The sequence below is a fragment of the Halichoerus grypus genome, chromosome 1 (assembly GCF_964656455.1).
Source record: "Halichoerus grypus chromosome 1, mHalGry1.hap1.1, whole genome shotgun sequence".
Taxonomy (NCBI): Eukaryota; Metazoa; Chordata; class Mammalia; order Carnivora; family Phocidae; genus Halichoerus; species Halichoerus grypus.
In genome coordinates this window covers 117,989,998-118,016,198 of record NC_135712.1, presented here as the reverse complement: position 1 = coordinate 118,016,198, position 26,201 = coordinate 117,989,998, and the positions used below count along the sequence as shown (strand labels likewise).

Sequence of the window (26,201 nt, the reverse complement as noted above, 5' to 3'; positions counted from 1 at the left end):
ACGTGCCAGAAATATCCAAACGTACAGACCACCCAATAGCATGTGCCTCTAAGGTAACTGAGAGATCCCTGATCTTCACCAAAGATACTGATGACTTTCAACACCAGATATCATGAAGCTCTATGTTACAATATTTTACCTTCCATTTTTCTTAATGATGCACAATTATATGATTTATAACAAGGATGTACAAATACTCAACTGCTTTTAATTCCTCTACTACTCCTCTGGTTATATAACTGAATATAATTATCTTCAGGCTTGTTCTTATTTTAATTAATTATGTAACTTTGAAACCTCCAACTCTTAAATATGTGTCCCCTAAGACCAAAAGCTCAGAAACCTTATTCACTAAATTCCTTAACACTTTTTTCAAAAAGTTTTAAGATAAGTTCCTTCCTTATACTCTTCTCAAAGATTAGATAAACATTTTTATTAAAAGTCTGGAAATGTATGGCAAAACAAACCCCTGCTCAGCGGGAGGCCTGCTTCTCCCCCTCCCAATCCCCCTGCTTTGTATTCCCTCTCTCACTGTGTCTCTCTCTGTCAAATAAATAAATAAAATCTTAAAAAAAAAAAAAAGTCTGGAAATGTATGGCAAAACAAACCCCTGCTGTTCAATATTTACTGAATGTAACTGTGCTACACACCAAGCTAGACTCTGAAGACAAAAATAGGAAAAATGACCCTGCCCTCAAGGAGCTCAGAGTTTAGCAAAAGAAAAGGGCAAGCTATAAAGAAATACAATATAATGTGATAAGGACAATAATAAAGTATGCATAGAGTCCAAAGGTTAACACAAAGGAGACATAGTAACAAGGAGCTACAGAGGAATTTGTGGTCAGCTAGATTTTAAAGAGTAAATCAGAATTTGCCCAGTGGCCAAAGGAATTATGGACAGAAGGTAAGGACATATATTCTTTCAACAACGTTCCTAGTTTGGGACAGATACTATGGGATAGATACTTTGAAATATCTGTCCTAGAAATACAATGATTAATTAAAATGAAGTCTTTGACTTTACAGAGTCAGGAGAGGGGGACAAATAAGTAAACTAATCATTAAAGTATAGTGTGATAAATGCTACAATAGGGATAAGGAGAGAGTATTAGAGGCTTATGGGCCAAGTGGAAATAAGACCTAAACTTAGATGTGAGTAATAAACAGAAATTAGCCTGATGAAATATGTTATCAGGAGTGGAATGGAGGACCATGTCAGGGATCATAGCATTCCAGGTGCAGAGAAGAGTATAGAGAAGGGCAAAGTCAGAGACAAAGTGAAGAGAGAGAATGTAGTTCAATGTGGCAGAAGAAGAGGCATCTGAGATCAGGCTGAAGATAAAAGCAAGAACCATATCATGAAAGGTTTTTTTTAACTTTGTTTTTTTAATTTTATTTTTAACGAATCTCTACACCCAATGTGGGGTTCAAACTTACAACCCTGAGATCAAGAGTCGCATGCTCTACTGATTGAGCCAGCAAGGCGCCCCAAGGATCTTTCAAATCAGGGTTTGGACTTTATCTTAAGGGCAATAAGGAACTATAAACTAGTTTTTTAACAGAAAGACTGTTCAGATTTGTGTTTGAGAGCTATACTACAGTAAGTGAAACAGAAAGAAATAAATCTGGAAGTAAGTACAGCAGTTGCAGTAATCCAGGAAATGGTTTCTAGTAGTCTGAACTAAGATAGATAGTAGCAACAGAGACAGAGAAAAGGCATGGGGAGGGCCGGGAGACTGAGGATGCAGAATGAACAAGCCTTATAAATGATTTGATTGGAAGCAGAGAGAAAGAAAAAAGAATAAAAGATGAGGCCTCCTGTCTGGCTTGGGCAAAGGGTAGATGGTACTACTATTCAGTCACATAAGGAAAAGGGGAGAGCAGGTTTTGAGAGGGTGAAATAATCACTTTAATTCTGGACAGATGGAATCTGAGATACAGAGAAGTTACTCAAATGAAGGTATCCAATAAGCAACTGGATATATAACAACTCAAGACAAAGTTTGGTCAGAGATACAGATTTGAGAATAGTCCATATACAAAGTAAATGATAACTAAAGCAGTGAGAATAGATGAAAATGCCTGGGGAGAATGGACAACATGAGAAGAAAACCTAAGACAAAAACCCCATAGAACGCTAACATTTAGAAGATAAAGAGCTAGGAGAGTAGACTGAAAGAGAGCAGCCAAAAAGGAAGATGAAAATATTAATATGAGGAAAAGGAGTAAGTGCTTAATGAATGCTTACTAGGTGCTATGTGTTGTGCTAAATGATTTATGTGCACTACCTCATTTAATCCTTAGACACTCTATGAGCAACTTATCATTCTCTGCATCATTACAGATGTGGATACTTTAGCTTAGAGGGATCAACTTACTCAGGTTTACACATTCGGTTGGGTGTAAGAAGTGCAACCAAGATCACACCAAGTCCTCTAGAGGCCTTGTTCTTAACTGTTACACTGTACTGCTTTCTATGAAAGTCTTAAAAAGTATGGTATCACAGACACACAAAAAAACAGTGATTCAAAAAGAAAGACACCATCCCAGTAGCAATGAGCTTACCCAGCAGCACCAAGATCTTGGTTTCTGATAACATTCTCCGTTAAAAAGAATCAGGACTCTTTGGAAAAATGACTGATCTGAGGAGTGGGCAGGAAAGATATAAAATGAGCCTGGAGCATCTTGTAGTGCTAAAAAAAATAAGTGCTCAGAACAAAAACAAACAAAAAAAAGAAAAAAAACAAACTCACAATAAGGGACATAATGTCAAAGGCACACAGAAAACCAACTGAAAGCTCCCAATGGCCACAGTTGTAACTTAAGCAAAAAATTAAGTAGTAATGGACTATATAACCCAGAGTATAAACTAAATATCATGAGTCCATACTAATATAAATAAATCATTAAATAATAAATAAATAAATAAATAAATAAGAGAGAAGAGACAAATCTAGGGTGCAAAAGAATTCCAAATAAATGATGTAGGTAGAGCAACCACTCCACTGACTTCCTTTCAAAGACTACAGTATGGAAAGGGGGGGAGGGTAAAGAATCACTTCACAGTACAGAAATATGACAAACACTACCTCAGCTAAGTGATCAAGGTTCACATCAACAGTGATAAGTCATGTTGATAGTATGGGCCTTTGATATACTGTGATGAAAATGGCACTTTATCTCTGTGTTTTTTTTCTCAAAAACTCAGTAACCCTAATCTAATCATGAGAAACGCATCAGAAAAATCCCAGTTAAGGGACATTCTACAAAATACCTGAAAATTACACCTCAAAACTTATTAAAAACATGGAAAGTCTGAGATACCATCACAGCCAAAAAGAGGCTAAGGATGACGGTCATGAAATGTAATATGGTATCCTGATAGCTCTCCTGGAACAGAAAAAGAACATTAGCTAAAAACTAAGGAAATGTGAAGAAGTATGGACTTCTGTTAATCAACATATGTTAATTTTGGTTCATTAATTATAAAAACTGTACTAGACCAATGCAGGATGTTAACAGTAGGGAAAACTGATCAAGGAGTTTATGAGAACTCTCTGTACTATCTTTGTAATTTCTCTGCAAATCTAAAACTATTCTAAAATTAAAATGTTATTTAAAAAAACAAAGGAGGAGGGACACCTGGGTGGCTCAGTCGGTTAAGCGTCTGCCTTCGGCTCAGGTCATGATCCCGGGGTCCTGCGATCGAGCCCTGCATCGGGCTCCCTGCTCAGCAGAGAGCCTGCTTCTTGCTCTCCCTCTGCTGCTGCTCCCTCTGCTTGTGCTCTCTCTGTCAAATAAATAAATCTTTAAAAAACAAAACAGAACAAAACAAAAACCAAAAAAGGATGGGGGGAGCCTGGGTGGCTCAGTAAAACGTCTGCCTTCAGCTCAGGTCATGATCTCGGAGTCCCAGGATTAAGCCCCGCGTGGGACTCCCTGCTCAGTGGGGAGTCTGCTTCTCCCTCTGCCCCTCACCCTGCTCTTCTGCTCTTTCTCACTCTCAAATAAATAAACCTTAAAAAAAAAAAAAAATAAATAAATAAATAAAACAAAGAGGGAAATTAACTGTATCAAATGTTGATAAAAAAGAAAAAAGACAACCAAGAGCAGTTTCAATGAACCATTTAATGGAGTCAAAGACAGATTTCATCAGGCAGAAGAGTGAACTAGAGCTGAGAATGGGATTATAAGTATATGGTTTCTTCCAAGAAGTCTGACAATGAGGGGAAGATCAAATCAGAGCTGGAATTAGACATCAAGTTAAAGAAAGTGGTTGTTGGTTTTGTTTTTTTTTTAAATAAAGATATAATTCACATACCAAAAATTCACCTTTTAAAGTGTACAATTCAGTGGTTTCCAGTATGTTCACAAAATTATTTAACCATTACCACTATTACTTCAAAAAGAAATAATATAATCAAAGAAGACCTAAATATATGAAATATGTTCATGAATAAGAAGACTTCACATTGTTAAGATGTCAATAAAACCAAAGTGATTTACAGATTCAATGCAATGTCTATCAAAACAGCCTTTTTCAAAGAAATGGAAAAGCTGATCCTCAAATTCATGTGGAATTGCAAGGAATCCTAAATAGCCAGAACAATCCTGAAAAAGAATAAAGTTAAAGGGTTCACAATTCTCAACTTTGAAACTTATTACAAAACTATAGTAATTAAAACATTATGGTACTGACATACAGACATACAGACCAAGGGAACAGAATAAAAAGCCCAGAAATAAACCTTTACATACATGGTCAATTGATTTTTGACAAGAGTGCCAAGACCATTCAATGGTCAAAGGACAGTCTTTCAATAAATGGTAATGGAAAAACTGGATATCCTTATTCCAGTTTGACTCTTAAATCATATACAAAAATTTACTCAAAATGGATCAAAGACCTAAACTAAAGAACTAAAACTATAAAATTCTTAGAAGAAAGCTTTGGGGAAAATCTTCAGGACACTAAATTTGGCAACCATGTCACAGGTATGATACGAAAAGCAAAGGCAGCGAAAGAATAGACAAATTGAACTTTAGCAAAATAAAGAACTTTTGCACATCCAAGGAAACTATAAAGACAGTGAAAAAACAACCTACTGAACAGAAGAAAATATCTGCAAATCATTTATCTTATAAGGGATTAATATTCAGTATACATAACAATTCCTAAAACTCAACTCCAAAAATAATTAATCCAATTCAAAATGAGCATAGGACTTGAGCAGACCTTTCAAAGATATACAAATGGCCAATAAGCACATAAAAAAATGCTCAACATTACTAGTCATTAGGGAAATACAAATCAAAATTACAATAAGATACCACTTTACATCTACCAGGATGGCTATAATAAAACAAAAAACAAAAATAAGTACTGGCAAGGATGTGAAGAAATTGGAACCCTTGTGCACTATTCGTGGGAATGTAAAATGGTACAGCTGCTGGAAATCAGAATGGCAATTCCTCTGAAAAATTAAAAATAGAATTATCATATGACCCAGAAATTCCACTTCTAGGTATACACCCAAAGAAGGCCCCAAAGAGATATTTGTACTCCCATATTCATAGAAGCACTATTCACAATAGCTAAAACATGGAAGCAACCCATGTGTCCACTGATGGATGAATGATAAGCAAAAGTGGTATATATACATAATGGTAGTATTCAACCTTAAAAGAAAGGAAATTCTGACATATACTACAACATGGATGAATCTTCAGGACATTATGCTAAATGAAATAAGCCAGTCACAAAAAAACAATTACTATTAGGATTTCACTTACATGAGGTACCTAGAGTAGTCAAAATCATAGAGACAGAAAGTAGAATGGTGGTTGCCAGAGACTAGGGGAGGGGAGAATGGGGAGTTATTGTTTAATGAGCACAAAATTTGAGTTTTGCAAGATAAAAAGTTATGGATAGGGATGGTGGTAATGGCTACACAACACGAATGTACCTAATACCACTGAACTGTACACTTAAAAATGATTAAAGCTGTAAATTTTATGTTGTGTATTTTACTACAATGAAAAAATTGGAAAAAAAATGAGAAGCATTAAGGCTTGTAGTATGTCTTTTACTGTTTCATAACACATATTTAAATTCTCAATAACTCTACAGACATTATTATTAAGCTAGACTTTTTTTATACTGAAATACAGACTTCTCTAGCCTTCTCTCCAGGGCATATACCCTTTGAGGGTATATGTTTCTCTCATAGCTATCTGTATTATAATGACATATATTTTGTTCCTACCTTTAATAATGAAAAATTTCAAACATATACAAGGGAAGAGAGAAAGGAATAATGAAACCCCATACAGCTATCACCCAGCATAAAGAATTTAATCAACTTACAGATAGTTTCGTTTTATCTGTAATTCCACCCACTTTACTCTTCTTCCCCCAATGGATTATTTTGAAGCCAATCCCAAACATCATATCATTTCAACCATAAATATTTCAGTATGTTATCTCTACATACTATAAGATACTGTTGAAAGATACATACAGCAAGATACAGACAAAGTCCTGCATCAATTCTTGTACTGGTAGGTCAGATTTCTGATATAAGCATTTCTTCAGTAAACCATATATTAGATACAGGAATTTTACATATATTCATTCATTCTACTCTACTTCCTTACAAGTTAAACCACTAGAGAAGTAAGGCTATCAAGCAAGAAAATCAAGAAAAAAGTGACTTGAACAGTTAGTTTCAACTGTAACAGGATCATTAATCAAAGGTGGTGTTAGGGGCGCCTGGGTGGCTCTGTCGTCTAAGCATCCAACTCTTGATTTAGGGTCAGGTTATGATCTCAGGATTGTGAGATCAAGCCCCACGTTGGGTTCTGTGCTGGGCGTGGAGCCTGCTTGGGATTCTCTCTCTCCCTCCCTCTGCCCTCCCACCCCTCCCTCTCTCTCACATGGGCTCTCTCTCTCTCTAAAAAACAACAACAACAACAGGTGGTCTTAGAGACCTCTTAGGAAAGAGATGGAGAAAAGTAACACAAATACCACATACACTCTCAGGGGTGCCTGGGTGGCTCAGTTGCTTAAGCGTCTGCCTTCAACTCAGGTCATGATCTCAGGGTCCTGGGATCGAGCCCCACATCAGGCTCCTTGCTCAGCAGGGAGTCTGCTTCTTCCTCTCCCTCTGCCCTGCCCCCTGCTCGTGCTCTCTCTCTCTCTCAAATAAATAAATAAAATCTTAAAAAAAACATACCACACACACTCTCTCTCCCCTCATTCTCTCTCTCTCCCCCCACCTCTCAGAACTTTCATATGATACAAGTTATTTGGTATATGATAACACAACACAGTCATATTATATAATTATTAAAGTAATACATGTAGCTGCATATTTTATAAAACAAATGCAATAAAACTAGCTCAATGCAGAAAATTTCTATTCATCTGTCCTTACCTTTTGTTGGACTGAGATTCTGATCAATAAATCCTCTCAGTTCTGCATTTGTAGAAGTCAAACCAACCTGAATAAAATAGTTTTAAAAATTAAAAATAGGATCTTAAGTATTACATGATCATTTAATAAGCTATTTTATACTTTCTACTGAAGAACTGCACCAAATACTATAGATAGCCACATAAAAATGAATTAATTATGTCATCAATAGGAGTAGAGTTAAAAAGAAAATGTTGCTTGAAAAAATTTAATGCTGCCCTTAATTTTTATTGTTCATAATCACTGCCTATAATGCTTTTCAACATTATGATATGTAATAGATCAGATAAAGACCATTAATACCACACCGCAGAGGTGAGGTCTACTGGTCTCAAATCCAACTGCTTGGGCTCATACTCTGGCCCATCAAGACTACTATGTGTGTGGTTGTGGTCAAGTCACACAAGCTCTCTACACCTCAGTTTCCTCAACTGTAAACTGAAGGGTGCTAGAAGTGCTTATCAGTTTAGGTTATTAGAAAGATTAAGATAGTTCATGTGAAGCATCTAGCATAGTGTATGGCACAAAGTGCTCAATCATGTTAACTTTCATTACTATTAATATGATACCCAAGGGACTATCTATAGCAAGTGTGTTTATTTATTTAGGCAATTTATTTCATTTAATGTGATAGCCACTGGACTTCTTGGAATCATAGAGCTAACTATGGTAGTATCATCAGAATTTTAAAAAATTTATTATAGAGCCAGGAGGGAAAAAACTCTCCATTTTTGAAAACTTGACATAAAGCAAGATTCCAATAAATGATTCTACGATTACTATTGTTATTGTTTTAATCGTTATAGATTTGCAATCTTCAAATATCAATGCTAACTTGGTACCTCAAACATCCTCTCAAAGTACTAGCACATCAAAAAGATTTTAAAGCACACAAAGCTTTATAACTTTATATCTGTGCACTTAATGTTATTTTTAAACTACCCACTGCATTAGCATTGTATATTCTTCATGAACACTCATCTGATACTTTATAATTTCATAATGTAAGAGCTAATTATTTCATTATTTAGTAATTCGAATTCACTACTAATAGCTGTTTCTTTTTGTCAAGACATATGTTACCAGAAATATTTCTACATATCATTTACATCATGGAAAAATAATTCTGATGCAAACCTATCTCTAGGATCTAATGCTAAATTTTTATGACAGCAGCTGAGTGGAAGACATCTAAAATGCACTTTCTCAATTCTATGTAGATAATGGTGCAGATACTTAATTCTATCTAGTTTCTTATAATTATGCTGTTAGAAGTAAATCCTTTGCAACAAAATTTGCAACAAATTACCACCACTTGGACCTCCAGAATTGCTCACAAATATTAATGTTAAGTGTTCAATTTGTAAATGCCAAGAGTTTACTGTGGCATCACTAACATGCCTCTCTTAAAACAAAACAAAACAAAAAACACTTTTCTCCTATAAAAAGACAAACTTTCATTGGTGTTCTACTGTAAAAAGAAAGCAAAGAAGGCAAAGACAGCCTTTAATATTCTATGCTTAATACAATGCGGTTGTTTAATCCATGTATTATAATAATTTCAAAAGCATCAGTTTACACCTTTTTGTTATTATACAAAGATAACGGCAAAAACCTCAACTGAAACCACATATTCACAGTGGAGAGTTCACAGTTACTGGGTTACTGTTATGTTTAAACACCTGCTCTTAATGGCCAACTTCTGCAGAGTGAAGCAGAGAATGAATTTGGAAACTTTTTAAGCAGCAGTATATCTGCATCTTAATAACCAACAAATTAAACTCTAAAAAGATAAAGGTCAATTGTGAGTCGATACTGTATGCTAATTTTGGTCTAATAGATGGAGGGGAGGTATTTGTATTTAGAGTTTATATAAATACTACTAAAATTAATTTAATTAAAATTTCAAAAGTTTATTAATCTCTGCTTTCATAAACACTATAAAGATTCAAAGAAAAGATTGAGAGTAGAAAAAGTTGGCTGGGAGAGGAAATTAAAAATAGCTTTTCTTTCCTTATTCTATTTAAGAAGGATATAATAATAATAATGGTTCACAGAGCAAAAGTAAAAGGTGAATTCATTTTATATAGAATTTTTCACCTAATAAGGTCCTGAGAAAAGTTTTCTATCTGGAGATTCAAACATTGTGTGACATACTGTAAACAGTCACTAAATGTCTGTAGAATAAAATATATCCAAGCCCAATTTTTAGGGTTCAAACCATATTTCCCATTAATAACCTTATAATTTCACTGACATTTAACATTTTAGATTGACAAAACTGAAAGAAAAGAAGATTCAGAGTGAGATGATCTGTACTCTGAGTTCAGCTCTGCCATTCACAAGCAAGGTGATCTTGGGACAGTCACTGCAAAATGGAGACGACAATACATATGTGCTTGACAGACTCAGAGAGCTCCTTAGATCAAATTAAATAATTACATGAATATGATTGTTAGTGACAAAAGCAATACCCAAGTGTGGGTTGTTATTCAAATGGTAATGGCTTTTAACTCTTCAACACTGACACAGACAATTCACAAAAGAGAGATGCAAGTGACCAATGAACATACAGAACACCAGTTTGACCTAACTAGCAACTGGAGAAATGAATAAACTACGTACCATTTTTTTGCTGATTACACTGGCAAAGACTAAAAAGAAAATAAAGGGAAATGGCACTCTCATACATCACTGATGAATATATAAAAAAGTGCAACCTTTCTGAAGCACAATTTAGCAACATGAAACAAAAGCACACACCCTGCGGGCTAGTAATTTCATAAGACTTTACTTTATGGGAAAAATCCAATGAGTAAGCAAAAATAAACAAAAAGCTAAAAAAAAGAAAAAAAGAAAAAAGTGGAAATAACTTAATGGCCAATATTAGGAAACTGGTGTAATGTCCATACAGCGCATAACATAAAACAGTCATTTAAAATGTTGTTGCAGAGATATTAAGACAAGAAAAGACATTCATCATCGAGATTAAGCTAAAAAAAACAGTATGACCTAATTTTTATTAAAAATATTTACACACATTCTGTTATACACACACACACACACACACTTGTATATACACCAGATGTCTTCCTAGGCAAAATTCTGCTGATAATCTCTAGGCTAGTTTCTTTATCTGTATTCTCTAATTTTTCTGTAATGAGTACCAGGGCTTACATATTTTTTAAAAGATTCTTTGATGAGGCAAAAAATATACATCAAATTACCTTTCAAATTCTTTATCCTATACTGAATGAGCTTAAGTCAGAACACACCTGTATTTGTGGTCATGAAGAGTATCAGCGGATACTAGATACTATTTAACAACAATTTTATCCCAGAAACAATGAATATATTGCCAGCTCTACAGACCTTCCTTTTTGCAAAATGATCCATCCCACAATCCATGTAGTTCCAGTATGACTGTTAATCTTTGAGCCTCAATTGTTGCCATGTCAGCAGAAGTGGACTCATGACCCACACTTGGCCCACTTCTTTCTCCACATTGGCTTATCTAAGCATGTGGGTCAAGCAGGGTCAACCAAAGCTCCTCCATAGAATTTGAAATATTAGTGCTAAAAAGGAAAAGCTCCTTCTCTCCTTCTGAGGTAAGAATTATAAACACAATATAGGATATTTTGCTACCATATTGTGGCAAAGAGATGGAAAAAGGGACATAGATCCCTGACACCATCATTTGATCCCCCGTAACCAGATGTATTTGAAGCTAGAGTATCCCAGACTTCTCAGTTGTGTGAATCAATACATTCCACTTTTTGCCTTAAACTGTTTTAAATAGGGTTTCTATCATTTGGAACCATGAGACCTACTATGGCATGGGTAAGACAAAAACAACTCTTCACAAAAAACTGTTCTCGTAAGAGATATATAAAATGAGAAACAGAAAATAAGGATGTAAATATTTGAATACATGTTTAATGATGCCTCTGTAAGACCTGGGCAATCTCTTCCATGTCTAAGAGTTACTTACTTCTCATTGGCATGTGACACAATTGATCATTCCCTTCTTCTTCAAACACTTTCTTCACTTGGCTTCCAGATCATCAGGATAACACTACTTCCTTCCTTTCTGGTCATTCTTTGAGTCTCCTTCGCTGCTTCTCCTCCTCCCCAGATGCTGGAGAATCCCTGTGCTCAGACCTTGGGTCCTCATGTATACTCTATCCATTCACGTTCTATATAATCTCATGCAGTACCACTGCTTTAAAATAATTTAATATGAAATGACTCCAAAATTTCTATATCCAATTCCAACCTTTCCTCTGAGCTCCAGAGTCATTTATCAAACTACCTAGCCAATATCTCTAACCTGGACATTTTTAGGTCTGTTAACTTTAATATGTTCAAAATGATTGTTGAGTTTGCCACAAAATCCCACAGTTTCCTAAGAGTTTTTCTTCTCATTAAACAACACAGCCATTTATCCAGTTACACAAGCAAAATACTGAGAAGTCTTCTTTAACTTTTTCCCTGCCCCCATATCCTAATTACTCAGTAACTCCTAATGGCTGTCCCTTCAAATTCATCCTAGATCCAGCCACTTTTCCCCATCTCCAATATCATTACCCCAGCCCAAATCACCATACTCTGTTGTCTGAACTACTGAGTAAGTGCCAAATGAGTCTCCTGCTTCTATTATGCCCTTCTTCAGTCTAGTCACTCAGCAGCCAGGACAAACTTTCTAAAACAGTAAGTCAGGTCATCCAACTATCCACCAAATCTCCAATGGCTTCTTACTGACATTTTAAATACACACCCATCACCTCAGTCTTTGAGGCTCCACATGATCTGGCTCCTGCTTTCTTTCTGACTTCATCTCCTACCACTTTTCCTTGCTTACTCTGTTCCACTTATAAACTGGTCACCTTGCTGTTCTTTGAACAACCACACCTTTTCCTGCCTCTATCTGGAATGTTCTTTTCCCAGATACTCATAAGGCTGGCTTCCTCTTCTTGAATTGAGACTCAAGAGCACTTCTGTCTAAACATCACTTCCTTAAAGAGAACTCTCTGAACACCTAAGTTAAAAGAACTCTCCCTCACTGCCATCATTCTCTCTCTTCTTACCCTGTTTTACTTTTCTTCATGACATTTATCATTACCTGACATTATATATGTATTTATTATCTTCTCTCACTACAGACACTATAAGCCCCAGAAAGGCAGGAGCCTAGAACAGTATCAGGTACATATACTAGGGGCGGGGAGGAGAATGAATTACTCATGGCATGGTGAACTAGTATAATCCTTTCAGTAAGTATCTTGACAAAACATATTAAGAGCCACAAAAATGTTCTTCTCTACTGCAGAATGGCAGTTATGAATGGTTATTTTCAGACAGCCTATTTCAATTCTTTCCCACATGCGTCAGCTCAGCCCAATCTGAGGCCTGACCTCTTCATGTCCCTAACTCTAAAATATCAAGAGGATCAGCTCATCACTTATCCCTCTCCCCCTAGGTTGCCATAGCAGAAAGAGAAACACATTGCTCACTGTTTGATTTCTTCCAAATACACAAACAAAATAGGGGGAGTATAATTACCACTGGTTCAAATGCTTTATGTTACTTTAGGGAAACAACTTTTAATATAGCAAATTGTACATACGACTAGGAAAATGATATTTGATTCAAGGTACATTTTAAGCCAAAATATGCTTGCTATTTCAACGTTAACCAGCTTGTGGTTCAGGATAACTTTTACTTCCCTTTTTTCCTAAGGAGAAAAAAATCAAGAGAATATTCTGCAAGAAAATTCCCAATACACAGACTAAAACTTTGCTTCTTCTTTTCCCCAAACAGCACTTTAACAAATATATATATAACAATCTTAGATTAAAGCAGAGTATTCCTGATAATTTATCCTAATAAAATTAGTTACATGATAATGAAGCAAAATCTATATCTGCTTATAGCTGCTTATAGCATGTCAAAAGCAAGGGTAATAATAGGAAAATAGAGGTAAATCATGAAGGGTTTTTTTTTAAATGTTATTCTTTAGATGTATAATGTGCAGTATTTGGAACTATCTGTCTGGCTGACAAGGGGACCTTTTCACACAATGTAACGCTTGCTTCTCCTGGTCACAATTAAGTAAACCACTAGTAGATATCACACTTGAGCAGCACCAAGGTCCACCCCAAGGAGTCTGAAACTGGAGCTCACACGGGCAGACAGGATCTGTCAAGCTGCCTTCCTCCTTTCCTTCGCACCTCTCTTTCTCTGAACAGGCTGGTTCTGTAACACATATATTGAGAGGCTGCCTGGAGAACTAAGGAGCATGATTTGCAGAGAGAGACAGAGTATGAAGCAGATGCACACAGACAAGCAGAGATAATATATGGAAACTAAACACTGCTTCAATTCCTGGTATATTTCAAATTCTTGCACCCAGATCTTTCTAAGGGCCCACTAAATTCTTACTCTTAAAGTCTTTGAGACATTCCTGTATCTTTATAATAAATTCCCTTTTTAAGGTAGCCTAAGCAGATTTCTGTTATGTGCAATCAAAGATTCCGAACTCATAATCTGGGAACGGTAAAGCAGTTGGAAGTTATTTCCCTATATGTCGTAATATTTATTTTCTGGCATAATCCTTCACATAACTGAAAACAAATCTGTTGATACAGTCAGACAATAAAAAAATAACTTGAAGTAGATTCAGAAATAAAAGCCTTGAGCAGAGGAAAGAAACTGAGTAACTCCTCCAAAACATCGAAAACCTAATGTCCCCTCAGGGATCATCTCATGGAGGACAGTAAGCTTCTTCTGAACAACATCTCAGTATGCATATTTCCTTGAGTAAGTCCACAAGAAAAAAATTGGGCCAAAGAAAAGAGTGATTTTCTCGATAAGGCTAGTAAATCTCCAGGAAGTACCAAAACAAAAATTTATTACAGTACCAAAAAAGGAGAGGGTTGGGAAACTTTCTAGAGATAGCAATTTTGCAGCTGTTGAGAAGGCATAACTTGGCAGCAATTTACAAGAATGCTACCATGCCCATTCAAGCGCTATATTCAATAGCATTAAAGTTCACTATCTCATTCTTTGCATAAACAAAAACAATTATAAACTAATGCCAGTAAATTGAACTTGATTAATAAGAATAGTGAAGAAAATGTGCAAAGGAAAAAGTACAACTCACTTTAAAAATACTTACATTTAAAAATTTACAAATACTTACATTTTTTGCCGTCATGTCAAATTGTATTCGATTTAAAATTCTGTAAAGCCATTAAAAAACAAACAAAAAACAAAAATAAAAAAAACTTCGTCTTCAATAATTCTTTAAAAGAACATCCTGTTAAAGGGGGAAAAAAGAGGGAATAGTAATGTAATAATAATAATAGGCAATGTTTATGTCATATTTACATGTGACATGCATTGTTCTTTAAGTGGATTATTTAAATTAATCGTCACAAAAACACTGTGAGATATGTACCATTTTAATCCTCATTTTCCAATTAAAAGTTGGGGCTTACAGAGGTTAAATAATTTGACCAAATCAATTCAGCTAACAAGTGATAAAACCTGGGCTCTGAAATATCACTATGTTGCTTTAGATAACACAGTGAAAGAAACACCAGGGCTTCTTGGAGAAGTAGCCAATTCCAGGGTTGGGGTAAGAGATGTGGAAGATACGACTAGAGCATTTTATTGTACCTACAGTAAGGAAGAGCTCAAAAAATGATGGAGACATATTAAAAGAATACAGGAGTCAGCTTAAAGAGCCTACAACTGGACAATTTGGAACAACTGGGCACCAAAGTATACACTGATAATAACAGATTATAATAGACTATAAACTCTTTGAATAAAATAACAATTCAGGACTTCATACTGATAGAAACAAATAATGAGGAAGAAGGGAAAGCTCCTTTGCAATACGATACCAAATAGTAAATACAAATGAATGATGCAATGAGAAAACCAATTTGTAAACATCATAATAATAACTGATTAATCAGACAAGGATTACCAATAGATAATAAAACTTCAGTGGGTGAAAGTTGGTAAGAAACAGGATATTTACATAGTCTTGAAATATCACCCCACAAAACACCGATTAATTCAAATTTTACAGTGAAGAAACCTGGCACCCACCACTTAGCCAAAGTGATCAAACCTACCAAATGACCACTAACAATGACACAAACCAACATCATGCATCTCCACAAGTGCATTGAGATGGATAGAATACCACTTCTGAGATATTTCCACCCAAAGCATAATCTAAATCTAATCATGAGGAAATACCAGAGAAATTTAAAATTGAGAGGCGTTCTATAAAATAATGGACTGAACTTTTCAAAAATTGTTGTGTAATGAAAGAAAAAAGAAACCTGACAAACATTCTAGGTTTAAAAAGACTAAAGTCACATAAAAATTAAATTCAACATGATCCTTGACTGGACTTTGGACCAGAAAAAATAATTGCTGCGAAGACCATTATTATGGCAACTGGAAAAACTGAAATACGGCCCACAGACTGGATAACAGCATTGTTTTGAGTGTTCCATTTCCTGCGTTGATCAGAAGATTGTGGGTTTTTTTAAGTGAGTGTTCTTGTTTTTAGAGAAAACACACCAAAATATTTAGAAGCGGAGAGGTATAATAATAGCAACTTACTTTCAAATGATGAAAAAAATACATAATCTGTATACAGAGAGAAAGTGGGAAGGATAAAGCAAGTGTGGCAAAATGCTGACAATTGGATAATCTGGGTAAAGGGTATTGAGGAGTTCTTTGCCCTATTTTTTGAAACTTTTATTTTACATTATTTCAAAATTGAAGCTTTAATAAGACACTTAAGGGGAAGGAAAAAATAAAACTTAATTTTGGAAAGACCATAAACAATGGGGCTTCAAGAAATGGAGGCTCCAACTGTCTGCCTCATATACTAGAATTTGAATCTACAAGTAAAACTCTGTGGGTGAAAAAAAGGTGTTTTTACTTTTCAGTAAAACACTGAATTTACAATTTTTCAGGGTGCCTGGGTGGCTCAGTCAATTAAACATTGGACTCTGGCTCAGGTCATGATCTCAGGGTCCTATGATGGAGCCCTGAGTTGGGCTTCCCACTCAGCGGGGAGTCTGCTTGTCCCTCTCCTTCTGCCCCTCCCCCTGCTCATGTGGGCACGTGTGCGTGTGCTCTCTCAAAAATAAAATCCTTAAAAAAAAAAAAACAAAACCACTGAATTTACAATATTTCAATGATAAAGAAAACATAAATTAAAAAAAACCCAAGTAAGACCTGGACTACCACTATGATTTTCATTGTCCCACGGTAGCTATAGATTTGTTCACAATGTCTGTCATGATCTAATATGAAAATCAAGTTCCTATGCTAGAACATGCTAGAACTGTTTCACATTCATCAACTATTTGTTATTTTTCTCTTCAGTATTAAAAATATCAGATAAATAATAAAGCACAAGTTCCTGACATCCCATTCACTAAACTACCTCACATTTTAAAACTAAGAATGTAAGGCTAAAATAGGAGTATTTCCTTTTGAAGATTAATATTTTAGCCAAGCTGATCTAATAGATCTACACAGAACTCTGTACCTGATAGAAAACAACTCGTTAAGCACATATTTACAAAATTTGTCCACAACAAAGTAGTAACGTATTTCAAAGAGGCAATATTATACAGATTATGGTCTCTGGCCGAAACGCAATTCAATTAGGAATCATCCATCTTAAATAAACAGTTAAAAATCATATATTTAAAAAATAAAACTATACTATTGCTCAAACAATGCATGAGTTAAAAAATTTTGAAATATCTAGGACTGAACGACAATGAAAATAGCAATAAATAATAATAGAATATTCAGAACTGAATGACAGTGAAAATAATAAAACTGGCTAGCTTAGTCCGAAGACAATGCACAACACTTGATCTCGGAGGTTGTGATTTCAAGTCCAACACTGGGTGTAGAGATTACTCAAAAATAAATAATAAACTTAAAAAAAAAAGAAAATAATAAAACTTGCAAAGTGTAGCTGAAGTAGTACTTAGAAGTAAATTTATATTTCTCTTCATTCATGAAGCAATCAACTTAAAAGCTTAAAAAGATCAGTGGGAACTCAAAGATACAAGAGAGGAACAAGAATTGATTATTTAAATAGGAAAAATTAAAATAACAGTCGGTTCTAAGTGTCCCGACTGAAGCCAGGATCTAATAAATAAAGCAACAGTGTTAAGCAGAGTGAAAAGAGCATGGACTTTTTAAATTTAGGCTAAGTCTCAGCTCTGACACTTATCAGCTGTGTGACCTTCTACAAGTGACTTAACCATTTTGAGTTTCAGGGTCCTCATCTGAAAAAAAGGTATACTGAGTTTTTCAAGGTTATGTTAGCAGTAAATTACATACAATCTGTCTAAATGAAAATCATCAGATCCAAGTTAATGTGCCAAATGCTCTACAGTTCATACATAAACACCGAACACTCCTAACCACAAAAAATTCAATTTTAAATATTTCTAAGATTACCTTCTGACCTACTGAAATGTAGTTATATCAAAAACAATAAAGTGTTTTTCATCAAAGTCCCTGTTAAATTTTAGAAACCTAGTGCCTACCCAATATCTTTTCCTCTTCTTCCTTAGAAGTTGAAGGTGGCAATGTGCCCAACTAAAAAAAAAAAAAAAAAAAGGTACTACATTCTCAGTCTCCCTTTCAGATGTGCTGACCATATGACATAATTCTGGTCAATGAAATATAAGCAGACATCACTGGGTTGGTCTACCAGATTCAGTTAGTAAATGTCCTTTTTCCCTTCTCCCCATTTCTTCATTCCAAAATATGGTTGTTATGGTTAAAGTGGCTTGTCTCCATACATCTGCTTCATTACAATATTCAGTATTCAATATGGTATTCTATTTCCTAATGGCTGTGCTATTGAGTGACACTGATATTTACCCAAATTAAAAAAAAAAATTAACAGGGTCGCCTGGGTGGCTCAGTCATTAAGCGTCTGCCTTCGGCTCAGGTCACAATCCCAGGATCCAGGGATCGAGCCCCGCATCGGGCTCCCTGCTCCGCGGGAAGCCTGCTTCTCCCTCTCCCCCCACCCCCCCCACCCCCCAGCTTGTGTTCCTGCTCTCGCTAACTCTCTCTGTCAAATAAAAAAAAAAAAAAAAGTTAACAGTGTTACTATTTCAGCACACAATAGCAAGTGGTGACCAATAAAATACTACTTAGCCACATTAATGAGCCATATTAACAAACTTAATTTTTAGTATTCCCTTTGTATCCTCTCACCAGAGCAAAGTACAAATTAGAACCTCTAAATGTTACCTAAATGATAAATGTTTGAAACAGAGCCAAACATTTCTTGAGTGGATTTCTTGAGTAAATTTACCTTAACATCTCTGTGCCTCAATTTCTCCATCTGCAAAAATAGTAACAAACAGTACATCTACTTCATTGAGTCAAGATATGAAAGATTATTAGGACACTGCCTAGCACAGTGTAAGCCTTAATATTAGGGAAAAAAGCAGTGTGCTGTTTTTTCATGACAAATTAAGGTTTCTTCTTCCAAAATAAATAATACATAACTCACATGTAGTAGAAGTAAAAAATACCACACCATAAATCTAGTTTAAAAAGGAAATAAAGTGTCTAATTATGGTTAGGAAAAACTTTTCTCTCATTAATTTATTTATCCAGCAAGCACTGAATCAACCCACTATGTGCAAGGCACTAATCCAGGCACTGAAGACATCCTACTAGATCAGAGAAACAGCAAGCATAAACCTTCAAAGGTAACTTAAATTATGTAAAAGTAGAGGGGCGCCTGGGTGGTCAGTCAGTTAAGTGCCTGCCTTAGGCTCAGGTCATGATCTGGAGACCCAGGATCGAGCCCTATGTCATCAGGCTCCTGCTTCTCCCTCTGCCCCTCACCCTGCTCCTGCTCCCTCTCTCGAATAAATAAATAAAATCTTTTTTTAAAATTATGTAAGATTACATTAAGATAAATGTTATAAAAAGATATGGGATTATGATAGAGATATGTCTCATTCAATTAAAAATGAAGAAGTATGCTGTACTGGTTTTGAGTGAGTTTATAACCTTTAGTTTAAACACATTTCTAAGTATTTTTAAAACTTTTGCTTTTTTTAAACAGTTTTTAATCTAAAAATTATTTGCAACATATGACTTAAAACCAAGTGTCTAGAAAGTAAATAAACATGGCACTGAATGTTTCAAGATATTGCCATCTTTGGTGGCACTGGTGATTATCTTTATCTCAAAGATAAACCAGTCATGTGCACTGATGCATTATGTTTTATCCAGGCTCAACAATCGTACACTTTTTCCTGTCACCAAGCTCTTCAGTTGGTTAAAAAATAAGTCGGATTTCTTCTTCCAGCTTCATGAACACATTATGTCAAGCTCAAAAAGTCAATCTTTGTGACCTCACCATCTGCCATGATCTCTTGTCAGTTTCAGACAATGCAACTCCCACAGATGGTCTCAAAATGCAAACCCTTTTCCTTTCCAATCATAATTTCGCAGCTCTGGCCACAAAGCCTTTTAAAATGGTACAAATGGTACAAGGGTAATCAAAATACGGAAAAGAAATAATTATGGATACATTTGTAAAATTAACATCGCCTGAATCAGGGTATGTAGACTTTCTAACACTGCTGAAAAAGAGGCTACAAAAAATTACATTTCAGCAAAGGCAGCATATTTAAATGAAGACATTACTAATTTTAAAAACATGCCATGTTTCAATGTCTGGAATATATACAAAACAATAAAATAAGAAAAAATATCAGCCAGGTCCCAGTTCTCAGATGCAACTACAATAAGTTTTTGGCATACCTTCCTTCAGTGTTCTCTTTCTACACTCTAACTTCAGATAAGTGGTATTAATGAGAAGATATTTTTCGTAGAAAGTGATAGTAAGTAACTCTTTCTTAGGTGAAGAGCCTATCTAGGCACTCTCCTAAATGCTTCACATGTATTATCTCATCTCATTCACACTACAACTCTATCAGGTAAATATTATTACTGGTCACATTTTACAGGTGACAAAACTGAGCTTTAGAGAGTTGAAGTAATTTGCCTGGTTAACCAACTGTGCAAACGGCAATGCCAGAATATCAACCCGGGATCTCAGACCAGCAGACATGTTCTTAATCACCATGCTTATTTACATAAAATATCTGACTTGAGATACAATAAATAGATTCTCAAAATATAACAAAATATGTAATTACTACTATAATAAATCCATATAAGAGGATAATTTACTATACCAAAAAAATCCTTCAAAATTTCATATGGCACAGGTCACATACATATCTTTGGGTCAGATTTTAACCCTTTTTAGTTCTTTCTTTTTTAAAATTACAGTATTAAATTAAAATGTCTTTATTTTTGAGTACACAGTAAACTTCATTTTTCTTTTTATAGTTACATAGTATTCCTTTATATCGTAATACTGTAATTTACTTTACTGCTGATGGACATTTAGATATCCTAAATTTCCAAAGTGGTGACAGTAACCACATTTTAATGACTCAATCCTTAATGTTTGATCTGGTCTCTTGACTACCTCTCCCCCTCTGTGTTGAATCACTTCCCCATACCCTTCCCTAACCTAGTTCCCCTGGTCTTCTGTTGTCACTTCCTCAAAAACATGCTCTTCCTGCCTTAGGGCCTCTGCACATGCTGTTCCCTCAGTCTGGAATATTCACCAAAGGTTAATTCCTCTTCCTTCAGATCTCTTCTCAATGTCACTTCCTCAGGGAAAACTGTCCCTCTCCTGCTACCCAGACTAGGTCAAGGGTCTCTCTCTACTTAGGCTCTCCTACTTTCTCCTTTTATGGCACCCACCGGGTTGTCATTATCTGTTTATTTGTGTGATTATCACAATGTGGTCTATCTCTGCCAACTGAAGTGTAAGTTTCATGACGGTGGTGACCCTGTTTACTATTATATACCCAGTGTCCGGCACATGGTTGGAACTCAAGTGATAATTTGTTTTTTGCTTTTAAGGCAATATTTATTTAATGAATTACAGACTCAATACTTTATTTTCATCCTTTCATAATATGATAATCTCATCTAATAATGACAGCAGAAAATAAAAAGATACATAAACATGTAACACATTCATATACCTGAAATGTCATTAAGCTATACAGTAGAATTTTGAGTGACACTTTTCTACCATGAACAAAAAGTCTTTTGGAGCCAGCACTGTATTTGTGTTTAATTTTTTTAAAAATTATAGTTAAAATATTTAAAATAGGGTATATTTATTTGATTTCACTAATTTTTAAGGTGAAAACAAGAGTGCACAAGAATAAAATATGAAAAACACCTTTACTAAAAGCTGCTCTTCCACAGAACCATCAACATTTTACACTTAAAAAAAAAAAGGAAAAGAAAATTGCTTTTATGTATGTTGCTCACTTTTTAAGTTGAAAAAATTTTTCCAGATTTACGTAAGTTGAAAAAATTTTTCCAGATTTACATAAGCTTTTACCCAAGACTCTGAACAATGATAAAACTGATTAATACTACAAGCAACCAATAACAACTTTTAACAGTCTTCTACAGATGTGCAGTGAAATAATGAATAATGTTTCAGCACTACTCATTCATTTACATATTCAATAAATACTTACTACCTGCTGTATGTCAAACATTAGGCTGAGCATCAAAGATACTATGAGAATCAATGACAGTCCCTGCCTTTGTGGAGCCTACATTTTTACTATGAAGATAGGCATTAAACATGAATTTCATAATTAACTACTTTATGACAATTACTGTGAAGTGCTACTACAGTAGACAAAAAAGATGAAAAGAAAGCATGTAAAATAAGGGACCGGGACTCCAGGGGCTTTAGAGAAGATTTCTTTCAGGAAGTGAAGTTCGAGCTGAGCTCAACAAACAAACTTAGTAAACCACTGGAAAAGAGAGAGGGTTCATCACAGCCAGAGGGAGCAACCAGCATAGGGGAATGCTCAAAGAAAAGCATATAGGACGTTCCAGAAACTGAAGGAAGATCTAGAGACCTGAAAACAGGGCAAAAGGGAGGACTGCTAGGAGATGAGGTGAGAGCCAGAGAGAACAGAAGGTGCACAGTGAAACGTCACATCATTGGATTTTTCTCAAAAATCAGAGTCGTGGGAAGCCTCAGAAAGATTTTAAGTAGGGAACCAAACATCTGAACCAGAAGAGATACTAAATTATGTTCACCAAAGATTAAGTAAAAATTATTTGCATCCTAATTATTTAAAAACGAGCAATATCAGCTATATTCTAGAGTTCTTTAGTAACTGAAATGCTCATTTCTTGGATACATCAGGTAAATTTATATTCATCATCTATAATCCATTTATCTAACAAACAAACTTAACCCACTGAAACAAAACTCAAAGCCCAGAAATGAGAAAGAGGAAAAAAAAAAAAAAAAAAAGTCCCCAGCTCTCAAATTAGCTTTGACAAAACCCATGCACTAGTTCAGTAACTCGAGTCTTCAGGCCTTCCTTCATGTTATTAATTTTAATTAACATAAAATTCTTGGTAAATTTGCCTATCTTGATTTTCAGGCTTCAAGCCAATTATACCCAGTAGAAAAGATGTGGTAATAAGGAACAAATGGGTTAGGCAGTGTTATAGACGAGTACATTAGCAAAGTAATTCACAACTGACAGCTTAATACTGAAGGAAGATTAGACATACAATTACATTTCACCACGTAAATTCACTGAAGTAGAATTCCTCCCTTATTCCCTGATGAAATTGGGTTAATGACCTGTTCCTTACATGTGCTTCTATAATAAAACCTAAGAAACATTTTTGTTTCACACATTTCATAGATCATAACATTTATGACCAGTTCTTACTCACTGAAAAAAATCTAAGAGAAAACTTATTTCTGTCCTGACCAAAGAAACAATATTAGAAGATATCACCCAAATTTAAAACAAAATCACATTTCAAATCCTGCAGATTTCAAATCCTAACAGAAAAGTTCTTTTACACCAAGCAGCAGAAGCCAAATTTTAAACCATTAATTCACACAGATTAAATCACTTGTTGCACATATGCTTTTTAGTAAAGTTGCATTTCCAGATCAACGCAGCTTTACATTAGTAATACAAATGTTAAGACTTATCCCAACTTGACCCATCACAACAGGCAAGATGAGTTTTCAAAATATCATCTAGGTAGTAATATAAATTTAGACAAAGTACTGTACAAAGAACTATGCAAGCATCAAAAGTTCAATTTACCCAAGAGTCCAAGAAGAAGACAACACTGGAAGCAATCAAAAGGGAGCAGTGTTCTTTTAGGTACCCTCTCCTGTGTACTGTCCCACCCCACTGTAGAATTTGGGCCTCTGGTGTGTATGGAGGCACTCTGGTAAAGTGTTCAGGCCAGTTGCAATATATGTTAGGAACAAGGCTTTGGAGATGAGTTGAGCTAGAGGTGAGTGCACTAGAGGCTTTGTTTAAATCTGCTTCTTTGGCATTTGGCGTAACTCTTTCTGGTGGGGAGCACGGCTCCTTTGTCTTCACTGTCTTCGATGGAGAAGGCTGGGGGCTCCCTGTTGCCACCAGAGCCATGCTGGGCTCTGCCTGGATCAGGACTGAGGCCTAAGCTCCATGGCTTGCCCTGAAAACCAAGTATCAGAGCCCCCATCCCCTCTTTTTATTTTACTACTACTACTACTACTACTATTATTTTTTTAAGATTTTATTTATTTATTTGAGAGAGAGAGGATGAGAGAGAGAGAGAGAGCATGAAAGGGGGGAGGGTCAGAGGGAGAAGCAGACTCCCTGCCGAGCAGGGAGCCTGATGTGGGACTCAATCCCAGGACTCCAGGATCATGACCTGAGCCGAAGGCAGTCGCTTAACCAACTGAGCCACCCAGGCACCGTACTATTATTATTATTAATATACTTGTAATAGAAATAAACTTTGTACTTGGAAAAAAAAAAAAAAAGGAGCAGTGTTTTTATTGGATCATGTCAATCCTCCTTTAATTAATTTGTAAGTTTCACATCTTAAAAATGTTGAACCTTCTTATTTAAGAATATAGTATATATTTCCATTTATTCAAATCTGCTTTATGCCCTTCAGAGATATTTAAATTTTTTCCTTACATAGGTGTTATTGGTTGAACGGTGTCTCCCCAAAAGATATGTTCAAGTTCTAACCCCCAATACCTAGGAGACCTTATTTGGAAATAAGGTCTTTGCAGATGGAATCAAGTTAGAATGAGATCATACTGGAATTAGGATAAGCCCTAATCCAATATGACTGGTGGTCTTCAGAACAGGAGAAGTGACAAAGAGAAGTTAGCTATGTAGAGATGGAGGCAGAGACTGGAGTTATATTGCCACAAATGAAGAAACACAAGGAGCTACCAGAAGCTGAAAGAGGTGATGAAAGATCCACTCTCCTTTTTTTTTTAAATTTTATTTTATTATGTTATGTTAATCACCATACATTACATCATTAGTTTTTGATGTAGCATTCCATGATTCATTGTTTGCGTATAACACCCAGTGCTCCATTCAGTACATGCCCTCTTTTAATACCCATCACCAGGCTAACCCATCGCCACACCCCCCTCCCCTCTAGAACCCTGTTTGTTTCTCAGAGTCCATAGCCTCTCATGGTTTGTCTCCCCCTCCGATTTCCCCCCCTTCATTTTTCCCTTCCTACTATCCTCTCTCTCTTTTTTTTTTTTTATAATGTATTATTTGTTTCAGAGGTACAGGTCTGTGATTCATCAGTCTTACACAATTCACAGTGCTCACCATAGCCCATACCCTCCCCAATGTCTATCACCCAGTCACCCCATCCCTCCCACCCCCCACCACTCCAGCAACCCTAAGTTTGTTTCCTGAGATTAAGAATTGCTCATATCAGTGAGATCATACGATACATGTCGTTCTCTAATTGACTTATTTTGCTTAGCATAATACCCTCTAGTTCCATCCACGTCATTGCAAATGGCAAAATTTTGGTTTTTTGATGGCTGCATAATATTCCTGTGTGTGTGTGTGTGTGTGTGTGTGTGTGTGTGTGTGTGTGTGTGTACACACACCACATCTTCTTTATCCATTCATCTGTTGATGGACATCTTGGCTCTTTCCATAGTTTGGCTATTGTGGACACTGCTGCTATAAACATTGGGGTGCACGTACCCCTTCGGATCACTACATTTGTATATTTGGGGTAAATATCCAGTACTGCAATTGCTGGGTCGTAGGGTAGCTCTATTTTCAACTTTTTGAGGACCCTCCATACTGTTCTCCAGAGTGGCTGCACCAGCTTGCCTTCCCACCAACAGTGTAGGAGGGTTCCCCTTTCTCCGCATCCCTGCCAATATCTGTCGTTTCCTGACTTGTTAATTTTACCCATTCTGACTGGTGTGACCTGGTATCTCATTGAGGTTTTGATTTGGATTTCCCTGATGCTAAGCGATGTTGAGCACTTTTTCATGTGTCTGTTTACCATTTGGATGTCTTCTTAGGAAAAATGTCTGTTCATGTCTTCTGCCCATTTCTTGATTGGATTATTTGTTCTTTGATTGTTGAGTTTGATAAGTTTTTTATAAATTTTGGATACTAGCCCTTTATCTGATATGTCATTTGCAAATATCTTCTCCCTTTCTGTCCGTTGTATTTTGGTTTTGTTGACTGTTTCCTTGGCTGTGCA

The 26,201-nt window shown here is 35.7% G+C and overlaps 2 protein-coding genes across 11 annotated transcripts in view; both read right to left on the bottom strand.

Annotated features, from left to right (window-relative positions):
• Positions 1-14,793, bottom strand: part of TFDP2 (transcription factor Dp-2) — a 119,009-nt gene extending 104,216 nt beyond the window's left edge. For 7 of the 10 annotated variants that reach the window (XM_078071019.1, XM_078071025.1, XM_078071001.1 and 4 more), the window contains exons 1-2: positions 14,677-14,793; positions 7,437-7,503 (exon numbers count right to left, since the gene is read on the bottom strand). In XM_078071019.1, the coding sequence (XP_077927145.1) occupies positions 7,437-7,503; positions 14,677-14,691 (82 nt within the window). In that variant the 5' untranslated portion in view covers positions 14,692-14,793. Of the gene's footprint in view, positions 1-2,565; positions 2,643-7,436; positions 7,504-14,676 lie in introns of those variants that run through there. The other 3 variants (XM_078071007.1, XM_078071029.1, XM_078071026.1) reach the window with 3 other exon arrangements.
• Positions 14,685-26,201, bottom strand: part of GK5 (glycerol kinase 5) — a 140,262-nt gene continuing 128,745 nt past the window's right edge. Inside the window, exon 17 of the transcript XR_013447208.1 lies at positions 14,685-14,793. The gene's annotated coding sequence lies outside the window, so the exon portion shown is untranslated. The remainder of the gene's footprint in view (positions 14,794-26,201) is intronic.